Source organism: Sminthopsis crassicaudata, chromosome 2 (assembly GCF_048593235.1).
Source record: "Sminthopsis crassicaudata isolate SCR6 chromosome 2, ASM4859323v1, whole genome shotgun sequence".
Classification (NCBI taxonomy): Eukaryota; Metazoa; Chordata; class Mammalia; order Dasyuromorphia; family Dasyuridae; genus Sminthopsis; species Sminthopsis crassicaudata.
Genome location: NC_133618.1, coordinates 605,839,509 through 605,861,365, shown reverse-complemented (window position 1 = coordinate 605,861,365; position 21,857 = coordinate 605,839,509). Strand labels below are relative to the sequence as shown.

General features: G+C 36.4%; 1 protein-coding gene across 1 annotated transcript in view; it reads left to right on the top strand.

Annotated features, from left to right (window-relative positions):
* The window catches only part of CPEB3 (cytoplasmic polyadenylation element binding protein 3), a 218,799-nt gene that overhangs the window by 42,694 nt on the left and 154,248 nt on the right, over positions 1–21,857 (top strand). Inside the window, 2 exon segments of the mRNA XM_074295863.1 lie at positions 7,379–7,843; positions 7,846–8,471. Coding sequence (XP_074151964.1) covers positions 7,390–7,843; positions 7,846–8,471 — 1,080 coding nt within the window. The 5' untranslated portion in view covers positions 7,379–7,389.

The following is a 21,857-nucleotide window of genomic DNA, read 5'->3' as shown; positions in this document are numbered from 1 at the left end:
CCAAATGGGACTACAGAGTTGCACATGATTGAAAAAAAAAATACCACAACAACACAAAGACATGCTTAATGTCACTCTACTGATTGAGCAAGCAAAACTATTTGACACATAGCCCAGTAGTGCTTGGTGGCATTCCTCAATTTTCAAGGTTTCACCTATAACATGTTTGGACTGGCAATTCATGCCTCCAGTGTGGTAGAAGACTTAATGTCTTCTGGTGACATCTTCATGTTCATCACACATCAGCCCACTCTCCCTCTTGTTGTCATAAGAGCTGTTTGGCTGGATTCACTGTTTTGCAGGAAGTTGCTTTATAGTAAGTCTTAACTGATAGAGACTATTCAACTGAATGATGTTTATGTGCTATCATTGCCCCTGCTATGGCTCTGGAGACACTGACGGCCATGCTTTTTAACTTGAAAGCTTCTTTTCTAAAAGCTGTATCAAGAAAAAGCTTCTGATTGGCATCAGCAAAAAAACAAATGAAAACCTTTCAGATCTTCCTGTCTTGTTACTTTCAGTATAGACTGTAGATCTTTTCATCTCCCCAGGAGCATATTTTTTCAGCTTAGGTACCAAACTTTTTGAAATAAATACAAAGATCATCCCAGAAAGCCAACATCATCAGGTTTGACTTTTTTTTTTTTTTTTTTTGAGATCCTATTCCCTGATTACTCAATCAACAAACATTTATTAAAGACCTGTCAGGTGCTAGCAAGTGTTAGGAGCTGGGGGATACAAAGACCACAATGAAAATAGGGTTTGCCCTCCAGAAGTTCACACACACACACACAGTAAGATAATATTGATCAGGAAAGGCCCTATGTATGCCTCTTCTGGAGTAGTCGTTCTCATTTTAATGAGTAGACATGTGAAATGAGTACATTCCAGTCTTGGGAAACAGCCAACACTAAGCTATGGAGATGGGATGTAGAGAATAATCTAGGAGCAACAATAAGATTGCTGATTTAGCTGGATCATTGTGAGTAGAGGGGAAGAATGTAGAGTCAATCTAGAAAGGTAGGTTGGAGGTTGATTTTAAACCTCATAGGGATGGTCATCAACACCAATTTTCATGTGAAATTGATTCAGATTTAAAAGGAGTTATAATGACCTGTGGCTGGCTGAAGTCTGAAGGAGTAGTAGTTTTTCACTTCTTGAGGCTAGTTTCATTTATGATAATATAATCCATGGCACCATTATTAATCTTAGTTATTTAAAGCAAAACTGTTCATAACATTAAAATGATCAAATGAGAAACCATATGTAAAGTGCTTTGCAAACCTTAAATTGTCAGTATGACTAGTATTTTATAAGCTATAAATATGAACTTTATAAATTATTTTATCAACAAATAAATACATTTTTTATTGTATGTTAAAGTTTCTTTGTGTTGTAGAGGTTGTTACAGTCTTAATTTTATTTGAGCAAAATGTTAGTTGATGATTAAATGGGTGGGAATGTGATTTTTCTTGTAGTTTTGAGATAGGGTTTTGCTATATAAAGTTTGAAAACTACCACATTAGAATATAAATGCACAAATGGAGTACAGAATGTTTTCAGACCAGGTGAGAAAGATCATTTTCACTTGGGTAAATTAGGGAAAGTTTGATTGAACTAGGTGTTGCTTGAATTAGTCTTGAAACACAGATAAGATGTAAATAAGCAAAACATTGGTGGTGAGGTGGGAGGGACATTTTAGGCAAAGTGAACAATATAGCACAAGGTATTTTTTAGAGCTTGGCTATTAGTTGGTTTTGATTCTACAGTAGAGGAAATGAAGGGGTGGAAACTGAAATAAAACTTGGGGAAGGTAGATTGGAGCCCAATTATGGAGGACTTTGAATGCCAGCCTAAGACATTGGACTTTTATTTGGTAAATGGATTTCATTTTGGACCTATTGTCATGCCCTGAATTATACCTAGAATATCATATTTAGTAAGAAAAGGAATTGCTTAAAATAGTTTGGAAAGTTTTCCATTTTTTTAAAGTTAAAATTTTTTTTTGTTGTTTAAAGAGGAAACTTCAGTTAACTTGAAAAATTCAGTTCTGTGCAATCTCTTTTGCTCTGACAATGCAGGATAAATAAGATGTTACTATCAGTCTTTCAGTTATTCTCTTGAAAAATTGTTGGAACTTCTTTATTTCCCCACTATGTCTTCTTTAGTGAATAGGGACAGTGAGGAAAGATAGAGTTTTTCATATTATTATTTCCTTAGCAAATCATGTCAATGTATTATGCTTTGGGGATATTTTGTCTTTATTGGGGTGGGTAGAGATAAAGTAATGACAACTCCTTCCACCCACACTCCCCACAGAGTGTTTTAAAAATCGTTACAGCTCCTTAAACCCTTGTGTTATGACATTTCAGTTATATTGATTACATATTGTTGTTAATTCTGTCATTCAATAATGTCTGACTGTTTGTGACTTCAAAGACCATAGCATGCCAATACTCTTCTTGAGGTTTTCCTGGAAAAAATACTGGAGCGGTTTGCCATTTCCTTCTCCATTGGATTGAGGCAAACAGAATAGGTTGTGTAGGGTCATAGAACCACGTACATGTCTGAGGCAAGATTTGAGATCAAGTCTTTCTGACCAGTGTTCTAACCACTTAACCATTTACCTGCTTTCTTTGATCATAAATTAGTGTGTCCAAAGGGGAAGACACCAACCATGATTTCATGGACCATCTGTGTAATGGTTACACAATCTACACATTTCCCTTTAGACACATATAATGTAAGGTAGTATCTGAAGAATTTCAAAAGTCTAAATGGAAAAATTCAGAGAAGGAAGAAATCACCAAATGCTAGAGCAGTTTTGAAAGATTTTATAGAAGAAGAAAGATTTGACCTAGAAATCATGAAGGACAAATAGTACTTAAGTATTCTGAGAGAAGAATATTTCATAGACCAGTTTGGTTGGAAAAGAGGACATTGAGGAACATAGCAGATAAGACTGACAAGGTAGGTTGGAATCAGATTAGTAGGAGCAAATACAAGAACAGTAAATATTAGGGAAGTGTGCTGAAGCATATTGGTTCTTTTGTAGAGGCCTTTGAGCACTCCAGCAGAATGTTTATTCAAAATGGCCATTTAAAAAAATATGCATCTTCTAGTTTAGTGAATAAGACAAAAACTAGTAGCAATGATCTAAGTAGTCTATGTGGAACCTACTACACTACTAATTGGGAAAGAAAGGAAAATATAAAGTTATTGTAATTAAAGCTGATTTTAAACTCCAAATTTAATCAGTGTTGTCATCAACTATTATATACTGAGCACCCCCCCCTTCCCTCATAACCCTGGCATTGTACCAAAACCCATAGGAAATAATAAATATTCTGTTGCTGCTTTTGTAAGCTATGATTTTAACCATTGTTCTTAGAACCCAGTGGACAATAGTAAGCCATAGTCCATGAATGCAGTATTTTAAAGCTCTACAATTTTGCTTGCTAAATCAGAATGTTGAACCATGGGGGGTGGGGGGGTGGAGAGGAAGAGAGAAAGGTAAGTGGCCTCAAGATACTTACTAGGTCTATGACTCTTGGCAAATTATATAAGCTCTCAGCCTCAGTTTCCTCATCTGAAAATTGAGATTTTTTTTTTTCATATTTAAGAGTTGACATGAGCATAAAATCTGCATAAGTACTTAGCAAAACTCTAACAAAATTTGGAATAAGGATGACACAATAGACCTGGGTTACCTTGAGCAAATTGCTAGATTAACCTCTCTAAGCCTCAGTTTCCTCATTTACAATATAAGAGGGTTGGACTAAGTGGCTTCTGAAAATTCTTTGAACTTCAAATCTTGGATTTTTAAAATAATGTTTAGTAAAACATTAAATAAATTAATTCTTGTTATTTTATATTTCATATAATATTCTAGGATTTTATTAAACATTGATATTCTGAATTTGATTTGGAATATTACTGTATTAATATAAAAATTTTAATTTTTTTCTAATTGGAAATTGAGGTATCAATTGATTCATTTAATAAACATTTACTACTTAGTTACTTAACTAATATATGTCAGGTAGTACAATTTTGTAAAATAATTTTCTGTGCCTTGATTTATATTACAGGTTTAAAGACATCAAGATAAATGTATTTTTGATAATTTCTTGTGGACACATTTAATTGAAACATGTATTACTCTTTACCCTAATTTCTACAATTATATACTCTATATCTACCTAAAAAGATTTTTTTTTTTTTGAGAAATGAAGCTTTTTTTTTTTTTTTTTAATTCAAGGTTCTTTATTTAATCTTCTTGTCATAGCATACACCATGGCTAGTCAGTCATTATCATTTCGATTCCATTTAAGGTCGCTCTTCTGTTTTGTTTTGTCCTTTTAAATTCCAGATCCGACTGTCGTGATCTTTTTAGCTCTCCTTCCCAAATTAACTTAAATTAATTTTCCTCTCCCCCCCTTCCCATCCCCAATTCATTTCCGCAGCTAAGGATTTAAGCTGGTTATTAACTAACGAGGTCAGGGTACAACTATTATGACTCTAGCTTGGTGAACTCTCTCCTCCTTTCCTGCCAACGTGCCGGGGCCGGCAAGGCGCTGGCCTGAGACTCCAGTCCCCACAGTTCCTCGGGTGCGCATGCCCTCTAGTCTTCCAGTTGTCAAAGTGCTTTTGCCGGAGCAGATAATCAACCCGAAAGAAGAAAAATAAATATTGTACATTTAAAATTTTGTCGAACCTTAAAAGCTGGACACTCAAAGGTAACTGGCAAATGAGAATTGGGGGATTGAGCCTGTCGTTTACTGCATGCAAAAGAAAGCAATATTAGGGTGGTGGGGGATGGTGTGATATATTTTCAGGACTTTGCTGTAGAAATGAGCCCCAAATACTCACACCAACAATAATTGAGAGTCATGAGGTTTATATTGTAAATATTATCTTAATCGAATGTAAGCCTCTTGTCCTGACTGGTAACTTTTATTAAAGGCAAATCTTGACCTTGACAATAATGCTAAATTTATGCTAACAGTGAAATGTATACCTTTAAGCAATAGTGAGAAAAGAAATACGTAATGCTGGCACCTTACCTCCTCGTAATCGTCAATAACATTTAATTTTTTTTTTTTTTTTTTTTTTTACTTTGGGTGGAGTATCATACAGTCCCTCTTCCCTTCTTCTTAGAATTTTTAAAAATTTAAATTCATTATTTAAAACAAAACAAAACAAAACAAAAAGTGGATATTTTAAGAGGATTAAGCAAAGTGATGATAAAATTACAATGAAAAGAGTCCACAGTTTCATCCCTGACGTTGTAGTTATCATAACAAAAATTTTAGCTTACTGGAAACTACTCAGATCCTTGAATCTTCAGGTGTACTGCAGCTTTGCCCAAATAAGCGTAAAGAGGTCTTTTTTTCCATTAACATCGACCCTAGGCAGTAGCAGGACTTAGAAATGTACACATCTAAATCTTTTGTGTTCCTTCTTGGAAACTTTCCCATTTTCTGATACTTACTTAAAGTAGTTGTTTTTAGACCAGGATGGAAAAAAATACAATTACTCCTGTGTTTAATTGATAGATAGGTGGTAATTTGTCATTGGGAGAGAGGGTGGGAGACAAAGGAGGGGAGGTGTCAAGTTTTTCCCTCCTGTTTTGTGTGTATGAAACTCACCTAAAAAAAGAAACCAAGATTAGCCCTTTAAAGGGCATTCTTAAAATAGAATAGTGCATCACTTTTAACCTTTCTATCTCATCTGTTTATTGTTAAGATAATAGTTTCTCAGTTTTTCATCTTTTCTCCTGTTAAATCATGATATTGTCCCAAAGCAGATATTCAGTATATGTAAGTACCAAGAGAAAGCAACTTCTACAATCACTGGCAGAATTATGACAAAGCAGCTCAAAAGTAGATAGTGCTATGAGATAGAATAAAATAATTAAAATAGCTATACTAAATAGGACAATAACTTTGTTCATATTGTACTGAATCATCATCTACGTTAATTATATGTTTGGCTTTTCCCACTTGCAAATTACTCAAATATTTGATAGGGCTTTGGCATAATGTAAAATTCACAGACATAAATTTAAAAATACCTTGGATATTAACAATATAGACAGAAGTTGGAGAATAGTATATCTCCACATGTTTAGAATGATGGCATTCTTTACCTTTAAGCGTTCAGAAACATTTTGAAAGTAAATATATATTTCTTTTGTGTGAAATGAAAAATACCACGTCATACCTATGGGGCTAAAGGGAAATCCTCTCGGCATCATTCAGAATGTACAGTCATAAAGGATTTTTGTTTGAATTGTTGTTGGGAACCACTAGTATCCCAGTCTTTCCACCGTAAAAACCGATTGTATGATAATTTATTCTAGAGTTTGATAGTGTCAATTTAAGAACTCAAAACTTGTCCTGATTGTCTGGTTATATCTCAAAGGGATTAAAATTGAGTTCGCAGATCTCACAGCTTTACTCCAATTTTTGACCTCAAATCCGACTTGAACTATTGTTCTACTCTGCAAAGAGATTCAAAGATAGATACAGAAAACTGAAATAACCCATTCTAAAAAGAATGCCTTGGGTTGTAATTAGTAGTACTAAAAATAACTCAGGAATATATACACATATGTTTCTCAAGAGTAATGGACAAACAATTGTATATTAGCAAATGTTACTTTCCCACCTTCCATCCCCTTTAAAAATGACTGCTTTTAAGGTTCCTAACAAAATGGAGTAGGCTGCAGTACTCAAGACCAGGGAATGATTGTGCAGCTGAGGCTTCCTTTTACCAAAGGCAAAGATTTTTTCCGCCTCGTGGTTCTTTGCAGTTTAATGAAACAATTACTAAAGCAAGAAGGTAGTTTGCTAATCAAGCTTAAGACTCCTGTTCCTTTAAAGTGCTCTAGTCGGGGAGAGGGAGGGTGGGGGGGAAAAGGAGTGTAGTGACTGGTGTCTTTTTAACCTTGCTGAAGGACGCAGCAGTATTTATTGACGTATGCAAATAACTGGGGGAGGGTGGTGCTTGGAAAAAACAGGAACCAGAATCAGTTTCTCATTGCAGGGTGAGCGCTCTGAGTTCCGGTGAAGGGAAAAGAGACGTGGCGAAATTGCTGTGTATCTCTGTCCTATAAGCACATCTCTCACTAACACTGAAAGGAGCCAAGACACCAGAAAGGGTGAAGCTGCTAAAACCGTATTTTTAGAGCTGTAGCGTGACCCCCCCGCCTTGCCAGACTAGGGCTTCTAAATGGGAGATTACGGATTTGCATTGCAATTGGCTAGTGGCAGTAGCAGCACTAGATTTTCACAAGTGAAATATCCCACCGCTTCTGCGAGTGGCATTGATGATCACATTAATAATAACACGCCTCTCTTTTTTCCCGTTTCAGCTGCGCAAACCATGCAGGATGATTTACTGATGGACAAAAGCAAAACCCAGCCCCAGCAGCAGCGGCAGCAGCAGCAGCAGCAACAGCAGCAGCAGCAGCAGCAAGAGCCAAACGCAGCGGAAGCCTCTTCCACGCCCCTCTCCTCAGAGACCCCCAAGCCGGAGGACAGCAGCCCAGTGACGAGTCTCAATCCAACAGCGGCGGCTACTGCGGCTGCTTCTTCGACGACCCCCAACAGCAAGGAGAAGATGCAGATGGAATCTCCGCTTCTACCCGGCTTGAGCTTCCATCAGCCCCCGCAGCAGGAGCCTGCCGCGGCGCCGGGCACATCCTTGTCCCCCTCCTTTGGGAGCACCTGGTCGACGGGCACCACGAACGCCGTAGAGGACAGTTTTTTCCAAGGGATCACCCCAGTCAATGGGACCATGCTTTTCCAGAATTTCCCTCACCACGTCAACCCGGTCTTCGGGGCACTTTCTCCCCGCAGATCGGCCTAGCGCAGGCTCAGCACCACCAACAGCAGCAGCCTCCGCCGCCTCCACCACCGCCTGCCCCGCAGCCTCAGCCGCCACCGCCGCCTCAACAGCAGCAGCAGCCACCGCCGCCACAGCCCCAGCCGCCGCCGCCCGCACAGCCGCAGGCACAGCAGCAGCAGCAGCAACAGCAGCAGCAGCAACAGCAGCAGCAGCGCAGGTCGCCGGTGAGTCCGAACCAGGCGTCCTACACCCAAAGGAACGCCGCGGCGTACAGCCATCAGCCCATCATGACCAGCAAGCCGTCCTCTGCCTCTGCCTCCTCATCCTCCTCCAGCTGGAACAATCACCAGAACGCCGCCTGGAGCACCCCTTCCAATCCCTGGGGCGGGCTGCAAGCTGGCAGGGACCCTCGCCGAGCGGTCGGCGTAGGGGTCGGGGTCGGAGTTGGGGTCGGCGTGCCGTCTCCACTTAATCCCATCTCCCCTCTCAAAAAACCGTTCTCCAGTAATGTGATTGCGCCTCCGAAGTTCCCCCGGGCAGCCCCTCTCACCTCCAAATCCTGGATGGAGGATAACGCTTTTCGGACCGATAATGGTAACAATCTGTTGCCATTTCAGGTAATAACTCCACATGCACCTGCGCATACCTTCCTCCTCTCCCCCTCCCCCTTTCCTTTTTTTCCTGAGCGCTGCTGTTTCTTTGCCGGGTTTTTATGTTCTGCATCTGTGTCCCAATTTAACCGACTACATGTCATACATAATCCCCTTTCTTTTCCCGTGGCCCTCGTTTATACTGTTTTTTCCCTCATGTGAAAATCATTCCGGTAGTTTAAGGAATGATATAAACGCATCGTACATCTCAGTGCGAGGACACAGAAATGTGATTCTCCAACGCCTCTAAAACCTTAGTTCGTTGTGAATTTGGGTGTTATTTGATGTCTTTGAGGGAAGGGAAGTGAAGCTTGCTGAAAAATGAATCGCAAGGTTGCCAGACTGTCTCGAGATTAAGCGGTATGGAATTCCTGTCATTTTAAATAGGGACACATTTCAGTTGTGCAATCCGGGATGCCAGTGCAGGCTCAAAGCTGACCATTTCCAGTCCTTCCTGCTTTCACTAGCTAGGAGGCTCTCAACCACTGTTGGGAGATGTCCTTTTAAGATAGTTGGCTTATTCTCAATTAATCTAATGTGAACACATGTGTTTGTGTCTAGGTAAGGTCCTGAAATCATTAATAGCAATCAGCTTCTCTCTCCTGCAGAGAAAATTAGGAGTGTAAGATTCTAAATAAACACAGGAGCAGTGTGGGGGAGATGAAGTAGAAATTCTAGGGAGGCAACCCACCCTCTCTTATATAAAAGGATAACTTAGATGTCATTTAGTATATTTGTAGAGAAAAGAGACAATAGGACACGACCTTCAGAGCCATATTGCAATGGAGTCTATTTCTTAGCTAGCACTGAAATATTTAAAGCTGCAGTGTCCTTCACCAGTTTTGTTATTTAAGAAGACAATGCAGATCAATTACAACATTTGAAACTGAGGAAAATAAAAGCTCTGCAACTTTAATGAAAAATGAGTCTCATGCTTTGGTGTTAAATACCAGTGAAGAAACCAGGTTGCTGCCTGGACTGAAAGGTTGAATGATACTATTGGTATTTTTTTATGTTTGCCCTTTAATAATTTTAGGAGCCACAGGAGTGGTCTAGAGCATAATTGATCCTTAACGGTGAATATTTATTGTATTTTTTTTGGTTTCCAGGCAAACGCTTGCCCTGTGCTCTTAAGAGGACATGGATGTAAGCTTCTAAACTGAATTACAAAGTGAAGAGATGAGGATGAAAATCAGGGAATGTCTTTGGAAAGGGTTCAAATCGGATGTTCTAGTAGATGAAACAGAAACTCTTGTGAACAGTGTTGGAAGATGGCTGAACCAACCAGCTGATAAGGGGTGTTTAAAGGGTTTGATTCACCTAGTTTCTATTTTACTGCTTCATCCTTCATTATTTTGAAAGAGTACTTCAATCCTTTTATTTTTTGAATGGCTTCCATGTAGGAGAGCCTGAGATTATTGGGCTTTGAGTTGTGTATCTATATGTGGATTTGGGATAACAAGAAGGGAGATAATTTTAAGGCATTCTTTTTCTTTTGAAGCTCATGAAAATTGCAAGCTAAGTGTTGGCCTGGTAAACATTGAAAGAAGGAAAAGGATTGATACTTTCTGAAAAAAAAAATTTTTTTTTTTAAAATGAGGCTTTAGGGCCCACCATGCAGGAAGAAAACGTAGATGTTTCAATCAGGACCTTTCTCCCCCCTCCCCCTATTCTTCTCCCTCCCCTGATTTAAGTCTTGTTTGGAGCTCATGAATTTGCCAGATATGGTGGATTTTCATTTTTCATTAACATGTGTAATGAAAATGACACATAGCTATATGCTCTTGTTACTATGCCTGAATATGTAGTCCCAAAATTAAAGTCCGTAATTTGTTCATAGTTGGTTGGTTGGTTTGTTTTTTTAAAGTAAAGCATCTTGAATATGCTTTGAAATTTACCTTAATTATTGATCCTCTCCTCACTTCATTCCCTTTGGAAAAAATCTGGGATGGGTTGAAGTTGGCACAATTTAGGTCTGCTTGAATGTGAATATAGCTAATCTCTAATAATTTGTCATTATTTGGGAAAACAGGAATAGCTCGATCAATGAAATCTATCTCCCCTTCCCACTCCTACAAATACCCAAACCTAATTTTAGCCAGTATTGTTGGCATCACCATCCAATTCTTGGAAAACAATTTCTCAGAGCTCCTAGTAAATGACAAAATGGACTGCTTTTCATCTCCTGTTCATTCATGGCTTTTGAGTAGTAGAATAACTAAAAGATGTGTGTGTGAAAGAGAGAAAAGGAGAGAGAATTTCTGAATAACCAAAAATTGTTTGTAATTTGAAGAGCTAAATACCTTTTTTTGACCTTATGAAGAGCTTTGTTAATTAAGATCATGTTATCTCCTTCCAACTAAAAAACATATTTGTCCTAAGTTGGAGGGGTTATTAATTGATTCTCTTTGGGCTTTATATAAATTAACCAAAATCATATCAATTTGCAGCCTAGTTTTTAAAAAAGAGGAAAGATAAAACTTTTTAAAAGTGTTAAGATCTCCAGATAGACATATTTTCATATAATTGTTGGAATTACATGTAGTATTTTTTTTGAAACAAAGGAAAAGTATTTAAAATGGTCCCAATGTGATTTTTTACTACTAGAAAATTATAGATCACGAATATTTTTCTATTAGATCTAAATATTTTGAAGAAAAGTGATATTTCATTGGTGTTGAGACTTGAAAATCTGTAGGCATCAACTATTTATAATATGAAAAATATTTTTACAGATTAAAAAAATGAGGTTATGAAAGGATGAATGGTTTGTCAAGGTGTCATAGCATTGGATGATGTAATTAAAAACATTTTCTTTGTCAGTAATTTAAAGAATTTTTTTGTTTTCATTTTTTATTAGCATATTATATACTGGGACCATACTGCATTATTGCTTATCTCCCCTGAGATCCCACCCCAAGACACATAACGATAGCAGTGTTTAAGGGCTTTTTCATAATTCTGTATAAGGTTCTATACCCTCCAGCAACCAAAGGCATAATGATGACTGGTAAATGAGTAAAATAAAATGAGGAGACTAATTCTAAAGGAATTAGACTAATTGATGACATGCTGGTGAATAAAGGGAAAATGTCCCAAGTATATTCAAAGGAGTTTCCATATAACATTTGTACTTGATTCTTGGATACTTTATGGAAACAGAAGACATAAATAAATATAAAATAAATATTATAATTTTCTTTTTAAGTCCTTTATCTGCCTTAAAATTTTCAGTTGCTTGTTCCTGTACAATGTATGTAGCTTTGGTTATTCATGTAGCACCAGCATATTAGAGGGGATACAGAGGCTTGCTTCAGAGCCATGGAGTCCTAGGTGGAAGCTGTACCTTTTACTCACTCTGGCCCTGTGACCTTAAAGCCACTGACTATCTCAGACAATTCTCTAAGACTAAATCTGTAGAGAAGGTTGCTACCGTGCATTAGCGGAGTCTTTATAATAGGACTTTAGTGTGCCAATGAAATCCTAACTCCATTCTTTATGCTAGTCACACATAGCTGTTGTATGGGAATATTGCTTTAAAGAATAATTCTTATAATCCTTAAATTAATTTTTAGTACCTTATTGTTCAACTTAGTTTAATGTTTCTGCATTTAATCATATGCAAATTAAATTCAAATATCTTATCTGAACTTTATTTGAATTTTATTTGCATATGGTTTTACAAATGCATATGGTTATAATTTGCAATGGAGCAAAATCCTTTTATTAATTCCAATTTGGGGTTTTTTTGTTTTTGTCTTGAAGTGAAAGTCATTGGGAATTTTTTTTTTTTAGGTGAGAAAATGGCTCATTTTTTAAAACCAATAGTTGCAAGTTGTCCCGTTACTACTGAAATTCAGGAAATAATATAATTGACCTAGAGTAGTAGTATTTCTTATTGTAATGAGTTTAATTTGATCTAGATAGAAAATAGGATTTTACTTTCTCTGGTTGGCAATATCATCTGCTTTCTTAGCTCCTATAAAGTAAGGAGCTTCAGACTTGTTGTGATGTCATAGAGAGTGTAAGACAAGATGTGGAAGACAATGTGTACACAGTTAGAATGATATTGGCTAGAGAAATGTAAAAGCATTTCTCATGTTACTGAAAAATATCAAAAGTATGAGGGCTTAAATAATATGTGCCAAAGAGTATGCTAAAAATGAGTAGCATTTGTGTTGGAGATTTGCTCTTTTGCTTGGGGCTACACTTATGTTTCATTTTCATTGTAACTACTTATTCCTTAGGAACTAGATGGAATTGCTTGTAGGCAACAGGAAGTTATGACTGGCTCTTGGTAGATAGCGTGTATCAAAGATGGAATTTGAACCCTGCTCTTCCTGACTCAGCATCAGCTTCTTTATTTACAATGTCACACTGTAGGTAGAAAACTTGCTGAATTTCTACTTCATTCACCTACATAGGAGGCTTTGTTTTACTTGACTTGAAAAGGCAGACTAGGAAATTCTAGGAAGGCTGATTCCAGACCATCATAAGAAATGTTCCTAATGTTTAGAGTTGGAATCAACTTTCCCAGAATGTCTTCCATTTCCCATAATTAGGCTTATGTGTAGAATTAGAAATTAAATCTTTTAGATAAAATAACTCATTGGATTTTTTTTCTCATTAGATAGGGATGTGAACAATTTATTATCTTAATGCATTAGTAGGTCTGACTTGCTGACTGCTTTTGGCAGGAAAAGAGTGGTGGTCTAAATGCTCATTTTCTGGCATGTGAACTAATGTGAAAAATGTTTTGATACCCCAGATGTTTCCATATTTGTTCATTTGCAACAATAATATTTGATTGTGTAACAGAGGGAACTTGGATTACAAGATCAGAATTTATCAAATTCTTTTGGTTTCAGCAGTAGCCACAACTAAGCACTGAGGAGGCTTAGGGGCAACATCACATAGTATGTAAAATGCTAGACCTGCAGTGAAGAAGACCTCAGTTAACAGACCTGTTCTCGAGGTTTACTTGGTATAGTGAACATGTTTCAGTCATTTACTTCAGCTTTCTCATTTGTAAAAATGGAAACGAAACCTGAGTAAAGACATACCCGAAATATTGCACATTTGGTTCCAGACCATCACAATAAAGTAAAATAAATCAATAAAATGAATTATAAGTTTTTTTTGGTTTTCCAGTGCATACAAAAGTTATGTTTACACTGTGCAGTAGTCTTATTAAGTCTGCAGTAGTATTATGTCTTTAAAAAGTGTACATATCTTAATTAAAAATGTCATTGTCAAAACATGCAAACCATCATTTGAGTTAAATCATAATTTTTTTTTTTGGCTGGTAAAAGATCCTGCTTCATGTTGATAGCTGCTGTCTGATTACTGGTTAATGAAGGCTGGGGTGACTATGCCAATTTCTTAAAATAAGGCAACAGTGAAGTTCACAACATCAATCAACCTTTCCTTTCATTTGAACACTTAGAGACCATTGTAAGGCTATTAATTGGGCTAATTTCAATATTTTTTTTCTCTCAGAAAATAGGAATGTCTAAGGAGTGGGAAAAAGAAGGGAGATCTTTGGGTGAAGCAGTCAGAGTACCTGCAACATTTACTTATTACTTACATGGCTTCAGTTCATCACAAAATAATTACAATATCAAAGATCACTGATCACAGATCATCAGAATAGCTATAATAGTAATGAAAAAGTTTTAAATACTGTGAGAATTACCAAGCAGGGACACGATGTGAGCACAATCTTTTGAAAAGCCAGTAAATCATCATTTTGAAAGGTTGTCACAAACCTTCAATTGTGAAAACTACAATATCTGTGAAGTGCAATAATGCAAGGTATGCTTATGGCTGCCTCAGGATTGTTGTGAGGTTCAACAGAGCACTTTGTAAATCTTAAAAGTTATGTGTGTCTCAATTGATATTAGGGGGGAATAAAATAGAAAAAGTCATCTCCAGAGATGCATAGAAGTAAACAGTCTGGCTTGAAAATTTGAAATTAGTTCAAATAACCATGTGGCCATTCTGATCCATGTGAGGGAAAAATAGGAATGGTGGTCTAGTATGACTTTTTAGTTTTAGTCTAATAGCCTTACTTGTATGCAAAGTAAAAGAGAATTGCAGAAAAAGAGTTTGGGTGTTTTGCTTGCTTGTTTGTTTTTTTTTTAATGAAATGTAATGAAGAGTTTTTCCCCTTATAATGGCTGCTGATCATTTTGTTTAGGATTCATTCAAGGTTGTCAAGCATGAGCATTTTTTCTCTTGTTAAAAATGTTCACTTTTGTAACTAGTACTTTATCATTGTTTTTTCTTAGTTATTTAATATCAATCTAGGAATTTGCAATACAGGATTTTATTATGTTGAAGATTTACTATTTAAGTGAGTAAAATCTTGTTCCAATTTCACACTCAACAGAGCCCAAGTAGTGGTAGGAAAAGGCAGTTGAATGAGGGGTGATTGTATGTCTTTCTCAAAGACATTGCAGTTCCTCAATAATGGATGGACATGAGGATGATTACCTTCTTTCAAAAGATAACATATATATTTGCTTATTTTCATGGGAGAATTAGTAGTACAACAGGATTCTGTTTTGAAGGCTTTTGGACAGAATTTAGGAATAGTACTGTTGATTTTTTGGGAGCAAACTTCTCAGACTTTTTGACTAGCAATAGAGCTGACAAACAGTAGTAATCCTTTTGGACCCTCAGGTACAAACCCAGAAGCCTCCTAGATTTATATCCTCAGGTGGCCCTACTAAGTTACTTTGGAAACACCATTTTGACTTTTGGCAGTGACAGTTCATGGTCATTATTACTTAGGGTTGTCCAGTAATAGTCATAGCAGCTACCTCAGAGTTTTCCCAGGGATAAGTGAGCATGAAACTTCTTGTAGTATGGGACCTTTAATAGGAAATGCCTCATACTCAGGGAATTTCTGGTCTGGTCCATTGTAGGAGTTCAAATGTTGCTTTTCAGCTTTTCAGGTTTTTTTTCTTCCAGTCTTTGTTGCTGTAAGTTGTCTATAGGTTGCTGTGTTTTAATGTTGATTTCTTCCTAAAATGACAAGTTTACATTGTACTTAAAAGGTAGTAAGTAGATAAATTTATATGTTTATGATCTTGTTGTTATGTGACATGAGATAGAAAAGAAATATTAAATGGAAGTAAATGTATTAAGAAGCAGTTGGGTGGCACAATAGATTGCTGGGCCAAGAATCAGGAAGATTCATCTTTTTGGATTCAAATTGGGCTTCACATACTTATTAGTTGTGTGACCCTGGTCAAGTCACTTAATCCTGTTTGCCTGAGTTTTTCTGATTTGTAAAAATGAGCTGAAGAAATTAGCAAATCACTCCAATCAGCAAATCACTCTAATATCTGCTAAGAACACCCCAAATAGGGTCACGAAGAGTCAGTTACAGCTAAAACAACTGAACAACAACAAACTATATGATTCAGTTTTTCTGTTCCATTTGTTTCTATTAGAATTCTTAAATCATGTCACATATTATGATATAAATTCTTATTGGCAAACCTTTGGAAGAAACATTCAGTTTGTTTTACTTGACTTGAAAAGGCAGGCTAGGAGGTTTTATTGAACTGCAGAAGATGCTGGAAGGCGGATTCTAGACCATCATAGGAAACATTGTTAATGCTTAGAGTTGGAATCAACTCTCCCAGAATGTTATCAGTTCCCTATAATTAGGCTAAGTGAATACTTATGTGGGAGGTGGTTGTAGAGGAGATTCATACTTCAAGTTTAAGTTCAATTTAAACTAGATGACTTCTGAGGTTCCTTCTCAGCCTCAAAGGTTTTGCATGTGTAATATACCTTAGTGAGAGAGACTTTGTTCTGATCTAGGCCAAGCCAACCCTGTTTTGTAGCTATTTAAAGATCTTTATTCGTCAGATTGTTAATATGACACCTTCCAGAGCAGAGTTAGAGTTTAGGTGAAAGAACATTTTGTTACTTAGATTTTTTTTTTCTTACAAAGAAAAACCCAATGCACTTTTCTTTTTTAAAGGCATGGTTGGGGACACAGAAACCAATGACACCACACCTCTACTTTATTAGAGATTTCAACATTTTTATTGATGTTTTCTGGTTTATTTTTTATTTATTTTTATTTTTTAATATCATCATCATCTCCCAATCAACTCCTCCACTGGAGACCCAAAACTTGTAACAAATATTTAGGCTATGATGATCTATTTCTATAATTCCTCTAGGTTACAAAGTGCTTCGTCTACATTATTTCATGAGTCACACAATCATATGATTCTGTGGGAGGTGAATACTTAGTATTATCTTCATTTTGCAGATTGGAAACTGAGTCTCTGGACTCACTAGAGCTTTGGTTAAGATCACACAGTGATTAAGTAACAAAGATGTTATTGTTCCCACTTTCTTGTCTTGAATCACTTCATTTAGTTATTCTGCAAAATGAATCTGACTTCATGTATTACTACCATTTTGTTGTATCCTTACAATGCCACATTTGGTGTTTTATAGGAAGTATTTTAGGTTGTAGTATTTCTCTGGTTTCTTTTGAGTTTCAGCTTTGCTATACTGATGGTTTTGAAAATCATATAACAAAAAAGTTAGGATACTCATTCTCTTTCTGTAAATTAATTTCTCCTTCTTTACTTCTGAGTTAGCAGTTGACCTATTATTTTGGGATTTATTTATCCCATTCAAGCAGTTTGTCTTTTTCTCTTGGTTTGTGAAAACAAAGTTGTTAATGCAGTCAACTGGTCAAACTGATTGATGAGTAAAAGTACTCTCTAGAAATGATTGAGGGAAGTGTCTGGTGTCAAGATGATTGGTGAGCAGGTTATATAAGTTCATTTTAAAGATTAGCCTGAATGTAGGTTTAAAGAGTAGAGTGAGATGGGGAAAATCTTGTTTAAAAAAAAAAAAAAGAAATAAGTGAGACTTTGTTGACGACTTTGCATGTAAAGAATTGAATTATTTCATGGGAAAATCAGGAGAAATTGCAATAGCCAGGAAGCCTCATTTAGCCTGCTCAAGCTCCAGGCCTATTGCCCTGTCTCCTAGTTTTCAATGTAAGAGAAAGTAGAATATTTAAAACAAAGTATGCCCATGACGTGGTTATAGGGAATTTATAGTCTCAAAGAATATCAAAACAAGGGACTTAAAGATCAATTAGTTCAAACTTATTGTGGAAACTGACCCAAAGAGAGGTGACTTGTCCAAAACACAAGTAGTAATTGATGAGCTAGACTAGAACCCAGCTCTCCTCACTTCCCAGCCAGTGTTCTTGAAACTCTACCACACTACCTCCTTTCTTCTCCCTTTTCTGACCAGGTAGTCCAACAACGCTGGATGTGCAGAAAATTAAGGACAGTGAAGAGTTGAAGGTAATCCTGAGATGGACTGTGGGATAGGTTGGACGGTGGTGCTTCTCTCAGAAATGGAAAAGTTGGCTCAAATATAACTCCATTTCTGTTTTGTGAATATTTTTGGTTATTTAGTTTTAGTGTTGGTAGATGCTTATTGAAGCTTTGTCATTATCATTGTTTTTGGATAGTTATGTGGAATAATGGAATACATAAATTTAAAACTTAAGGTAAGCTTGATATTTTTTTTCACAAAAAATTATGCAGCAACTGAACTATAAAAAATAGGTTTTGTGAGAATGAGCTTTCTTGATTTTTCCCATCCACTTAGTTCATGCATAGCCATAGAGTGCTCCCAGCAGTGATACTCAGAACAGCAGATAGTCTTTGACTTAAAATCCTTTGCTTACAAATATCCCTCAGCTAGAGACTATAGCAATTTTTAAATCCTTTTCAGATCCCCTTGTTTGGAATTATTCCCCTGTCCCCCTTCCACCTGCTCTTTCTTTTTCTTCCATCCTCTCAAAAATCCCCCATTCTTCTAAAATCTAGCTCTATCATCATTCCTGCTTCAGTTTTTATGAAATAATGCTCTAGATGACTTAGGTTTGGTTTTCCTTTCAGATGCAGATTAATTTAAAGTTTAACATGAGATGGAAATATGAATTGATGATGAGATTAACATTTATATACGATGTTACTTCTCCCTAGATACATCATTTAATTGAAGTATGATTTTGGTTCAGATTTATTTGGGAAAAAAAAAGGCTAAGCCTGAGAACTGTAGGAAAGAGACATGATTCCCCCCCCCCCCCCCAACAGTACAAAACATTTAGAAAAAGGCCTCAAAATGCTGTCTCTATGATGGCATCCTATTTTTTAGGAGAAGCAAGGAAAAAGGAAAAATCCCAGGCATATGTAAAAAGTAGTAGATAGATATATGGTTAGGCCTTGAGAAACAAAAGGGAGGAGACCAGGAAATTTACTTGGTCCAAAAAATTGTTCCTTGGAGTTTAAAGTAGTAGGATGTTCTGCTGCCCTATACTCCTCTTCCCCTCTCAACCTTGACAAAAATGTTGCAACACTTGCTTGTATCTTCTCTAGTCATTGCTTTATCACAATTAATTAGATTAATCCCCAGATTAATCATCCTTTGGATTACTTCACTCTCATCCACTTCTCCTGTGAGTCATCAATACTATTCCTTGCCACTGGTTATTACCCAGGTTTGTTTTCTTCTTAGTTATGGCACCTTGATGAAGCTCCTGCCTAGACACAGGATTTGAGACTAGTGCTTTAGAGCTGATGGGCGTCTCCCATCCTATAGCAATAGGGCTAGTGATACAGTCCTAGCATCTCAAGTTGAAACTCTAAAAGATTTTCATAACAAAACCTTGTTACACATGTTAATTATATATATATATATATATATATATATATATATATATATATAAAAATAATGGTTTTATAAATGTTCTCTCATTTGAAACTCATAGCAACATAGAGTAAATATTACAGGTGGTTTATTACAGGTGATTTTGTCCACCTAAGGATCACAGGTTTAATGATTTGTTAACCTTTGGTCCCCTCAGGTAGTAAGTTGGAATTGCAACCTGGGCCTTTCAACAGACTGCCACAGTGGCTAAGTGATCAGGCTCAACCACAAAAGCCCATCACATCCTTAATGGAATCATAATGTAATACACCAATAGTTTTACATTGTGTTAATCTTGTGGTTTTTTTTCTTCCTTTGGCTTGCCAGGATGGTGGAGCAAGGATAGTTTCCAGAGAGCTCAAGAAGCATCAGCATCTCTGGAACACCTAGTGTACCCAGCAATAGTGAAAGAAGGAGCTAGTGCTGTCACTGAGGGGAAGGGAAGTCTGGGAGATACCAGTGGCAGGAAAATAGGTTGATGACTCAACATTGAATTGGGTGAAGGTGTGAAGCAACCCAAAGGAGGAGTACCTTAGGATAAAATGAGTAAAGCTGTGTATGGTGAAGATGCAAGCAAGTAAAGTGACATCTATCCACCCACACCTTTGTGGGGATTCTTGGTGTGTAGGAGGGGAAAAGCTCATTAGGAAAGATTACTTAGTTGACTACTTAATAGAATTCTCAGTCTAAAATTAAAATATGACTAGTTTTTTTTTTTTAAGTTTTGTAGCATCTAGGAACCTAGAAGTCATAAGCATAGAGTCACAATTAGGAGGGACCTTGGATATCATTGAGTCCTACTCCCTCATTTTATGGATAAGGAAACTAAGGGCCAGATGTATAATCTGCCTAGTTTCACTCATCAACTTCTATGTCCTCACCCCATCTTCCCCTTCAGTATCTATTTATGGCAAGAAGTGATTTGCCACAAGTGACTTGTACAGAGTCACTCAACTCATAAGTATTTGAAGCTTGGGATTCATAACCAGGCTCCAGGTGCAACGGCCTTCTTTACTGTTGTCATCATCTTATTCTTGATACTTAAAAAAAAAACAACTCAACAGCTTCTCCTGAGAAAAGGATGGATCTATCTATCTATCTATCTATCTATCTGTATAGATATAGATAGATAGATATAAATATATATGTCTATATCTATATCTATCTATCTATCTATCTATCTATCTATCTATCTATCTATAGAATAGGATAAATTACCAACTCATTAGAATTCATGAAGAACTTGAGCAAGAAAATAAACAAAATTGACATTCTTTATGACTTTCAATGAATTGTCACTCATGGATCAGTAGATGTGTTAGTAAGGTTTTATATTTTTAATAAAATATCAGAGATAAGATAAGGCCTTGCAAAATTACTCTTGCTATAGCATCATGGAGTTACATTTTTACGTGCATAAAAATGAAGAAACATTTTATTCCTTGCGAAATCATAGATTTAAAGAATCTTGTTGTGTCCTCAATTTATCAGAAAGCTTAAGGAGCAGGCTCCTAATATTTGCCTTCTATCCCAACTTTGATCAGAGTCCCCAAGTAATAAGAATAAATACTAAACGGATAAAGTGTGGCAGAGAAATTTATAGCTTTGAAATGGGCTGTTCAAGGTAAAGAAAAGGCAATGGAAGCAAAGAGTCTTGTGGCCTAAAAGTAAGTGGGAAAGCATTATGCCATTGATGAACTAATATGGAATTGGTTCTATAAGGTACATTTTTGGCTACTATAGGCACCCAAAGAGGTCTTAGTCTTTAAAGGTCAAAAACCAGAAAGAGATTTGTGTGTATCTTCAAAAGACTGACAATAGGCACATTTTAATACAAGAATAGGCTGGATTGTATTTTTTCCCCTAAGCCAAAAGCATTAATAAATTAGTCATATCTTATCTAAAAAGTAGTCATCTATTAATCACCAACTTGTTAAAAATGAAATGAACTTTTGGAAAAATATTGAGTATCATCTATACTTGCAATCAAGGTTATAAAAATTACAGGACATTTAGAAGTATTTCCTCATTTGTTGATGTCCGTGCTGCAGCTGAGCTCTCTCCTCCTTTAGTTCTTTAACTGCTGTTAAGACAAATGAGAGCAGTATAAACCTAAGGATTTTTTCTGCATCTGCTATTACTCCAAGGTTACAAAAGTCAATAGATTTTTGCATACTAAGATCTAGAACCATCATCTTTTGTTAAAACATTATAGGAAAATAGTTGGTTGGCTTTCGCTTGGTACTCATGAGTCTTTTCTTACATATTTATGTGGCCTCATAAATGGACAGTTTTTTAGAGCTCTTTGGCCAGTGGTTGTGAAGTTGAATCTAGATTTTGGTTTTAAATAAAAGCCAAACTAATTATTATTTGTGCTAAAAAAATGAAAAGTAAAGTTGTCCTAGAAATTCTGTAGATAACATATATTTACACATTCATTCAAGAGTTAAGGACATTTTCTGATTTGATTCATTGAAGTGAATCTATGGTTTAGAAATATAGGCTTACCTATTGATAGCAAAACTCAGTCTAGTGCTTAGCCAGTTGCTGATACTACCCTTGCATAACTATCTAGTGATATTT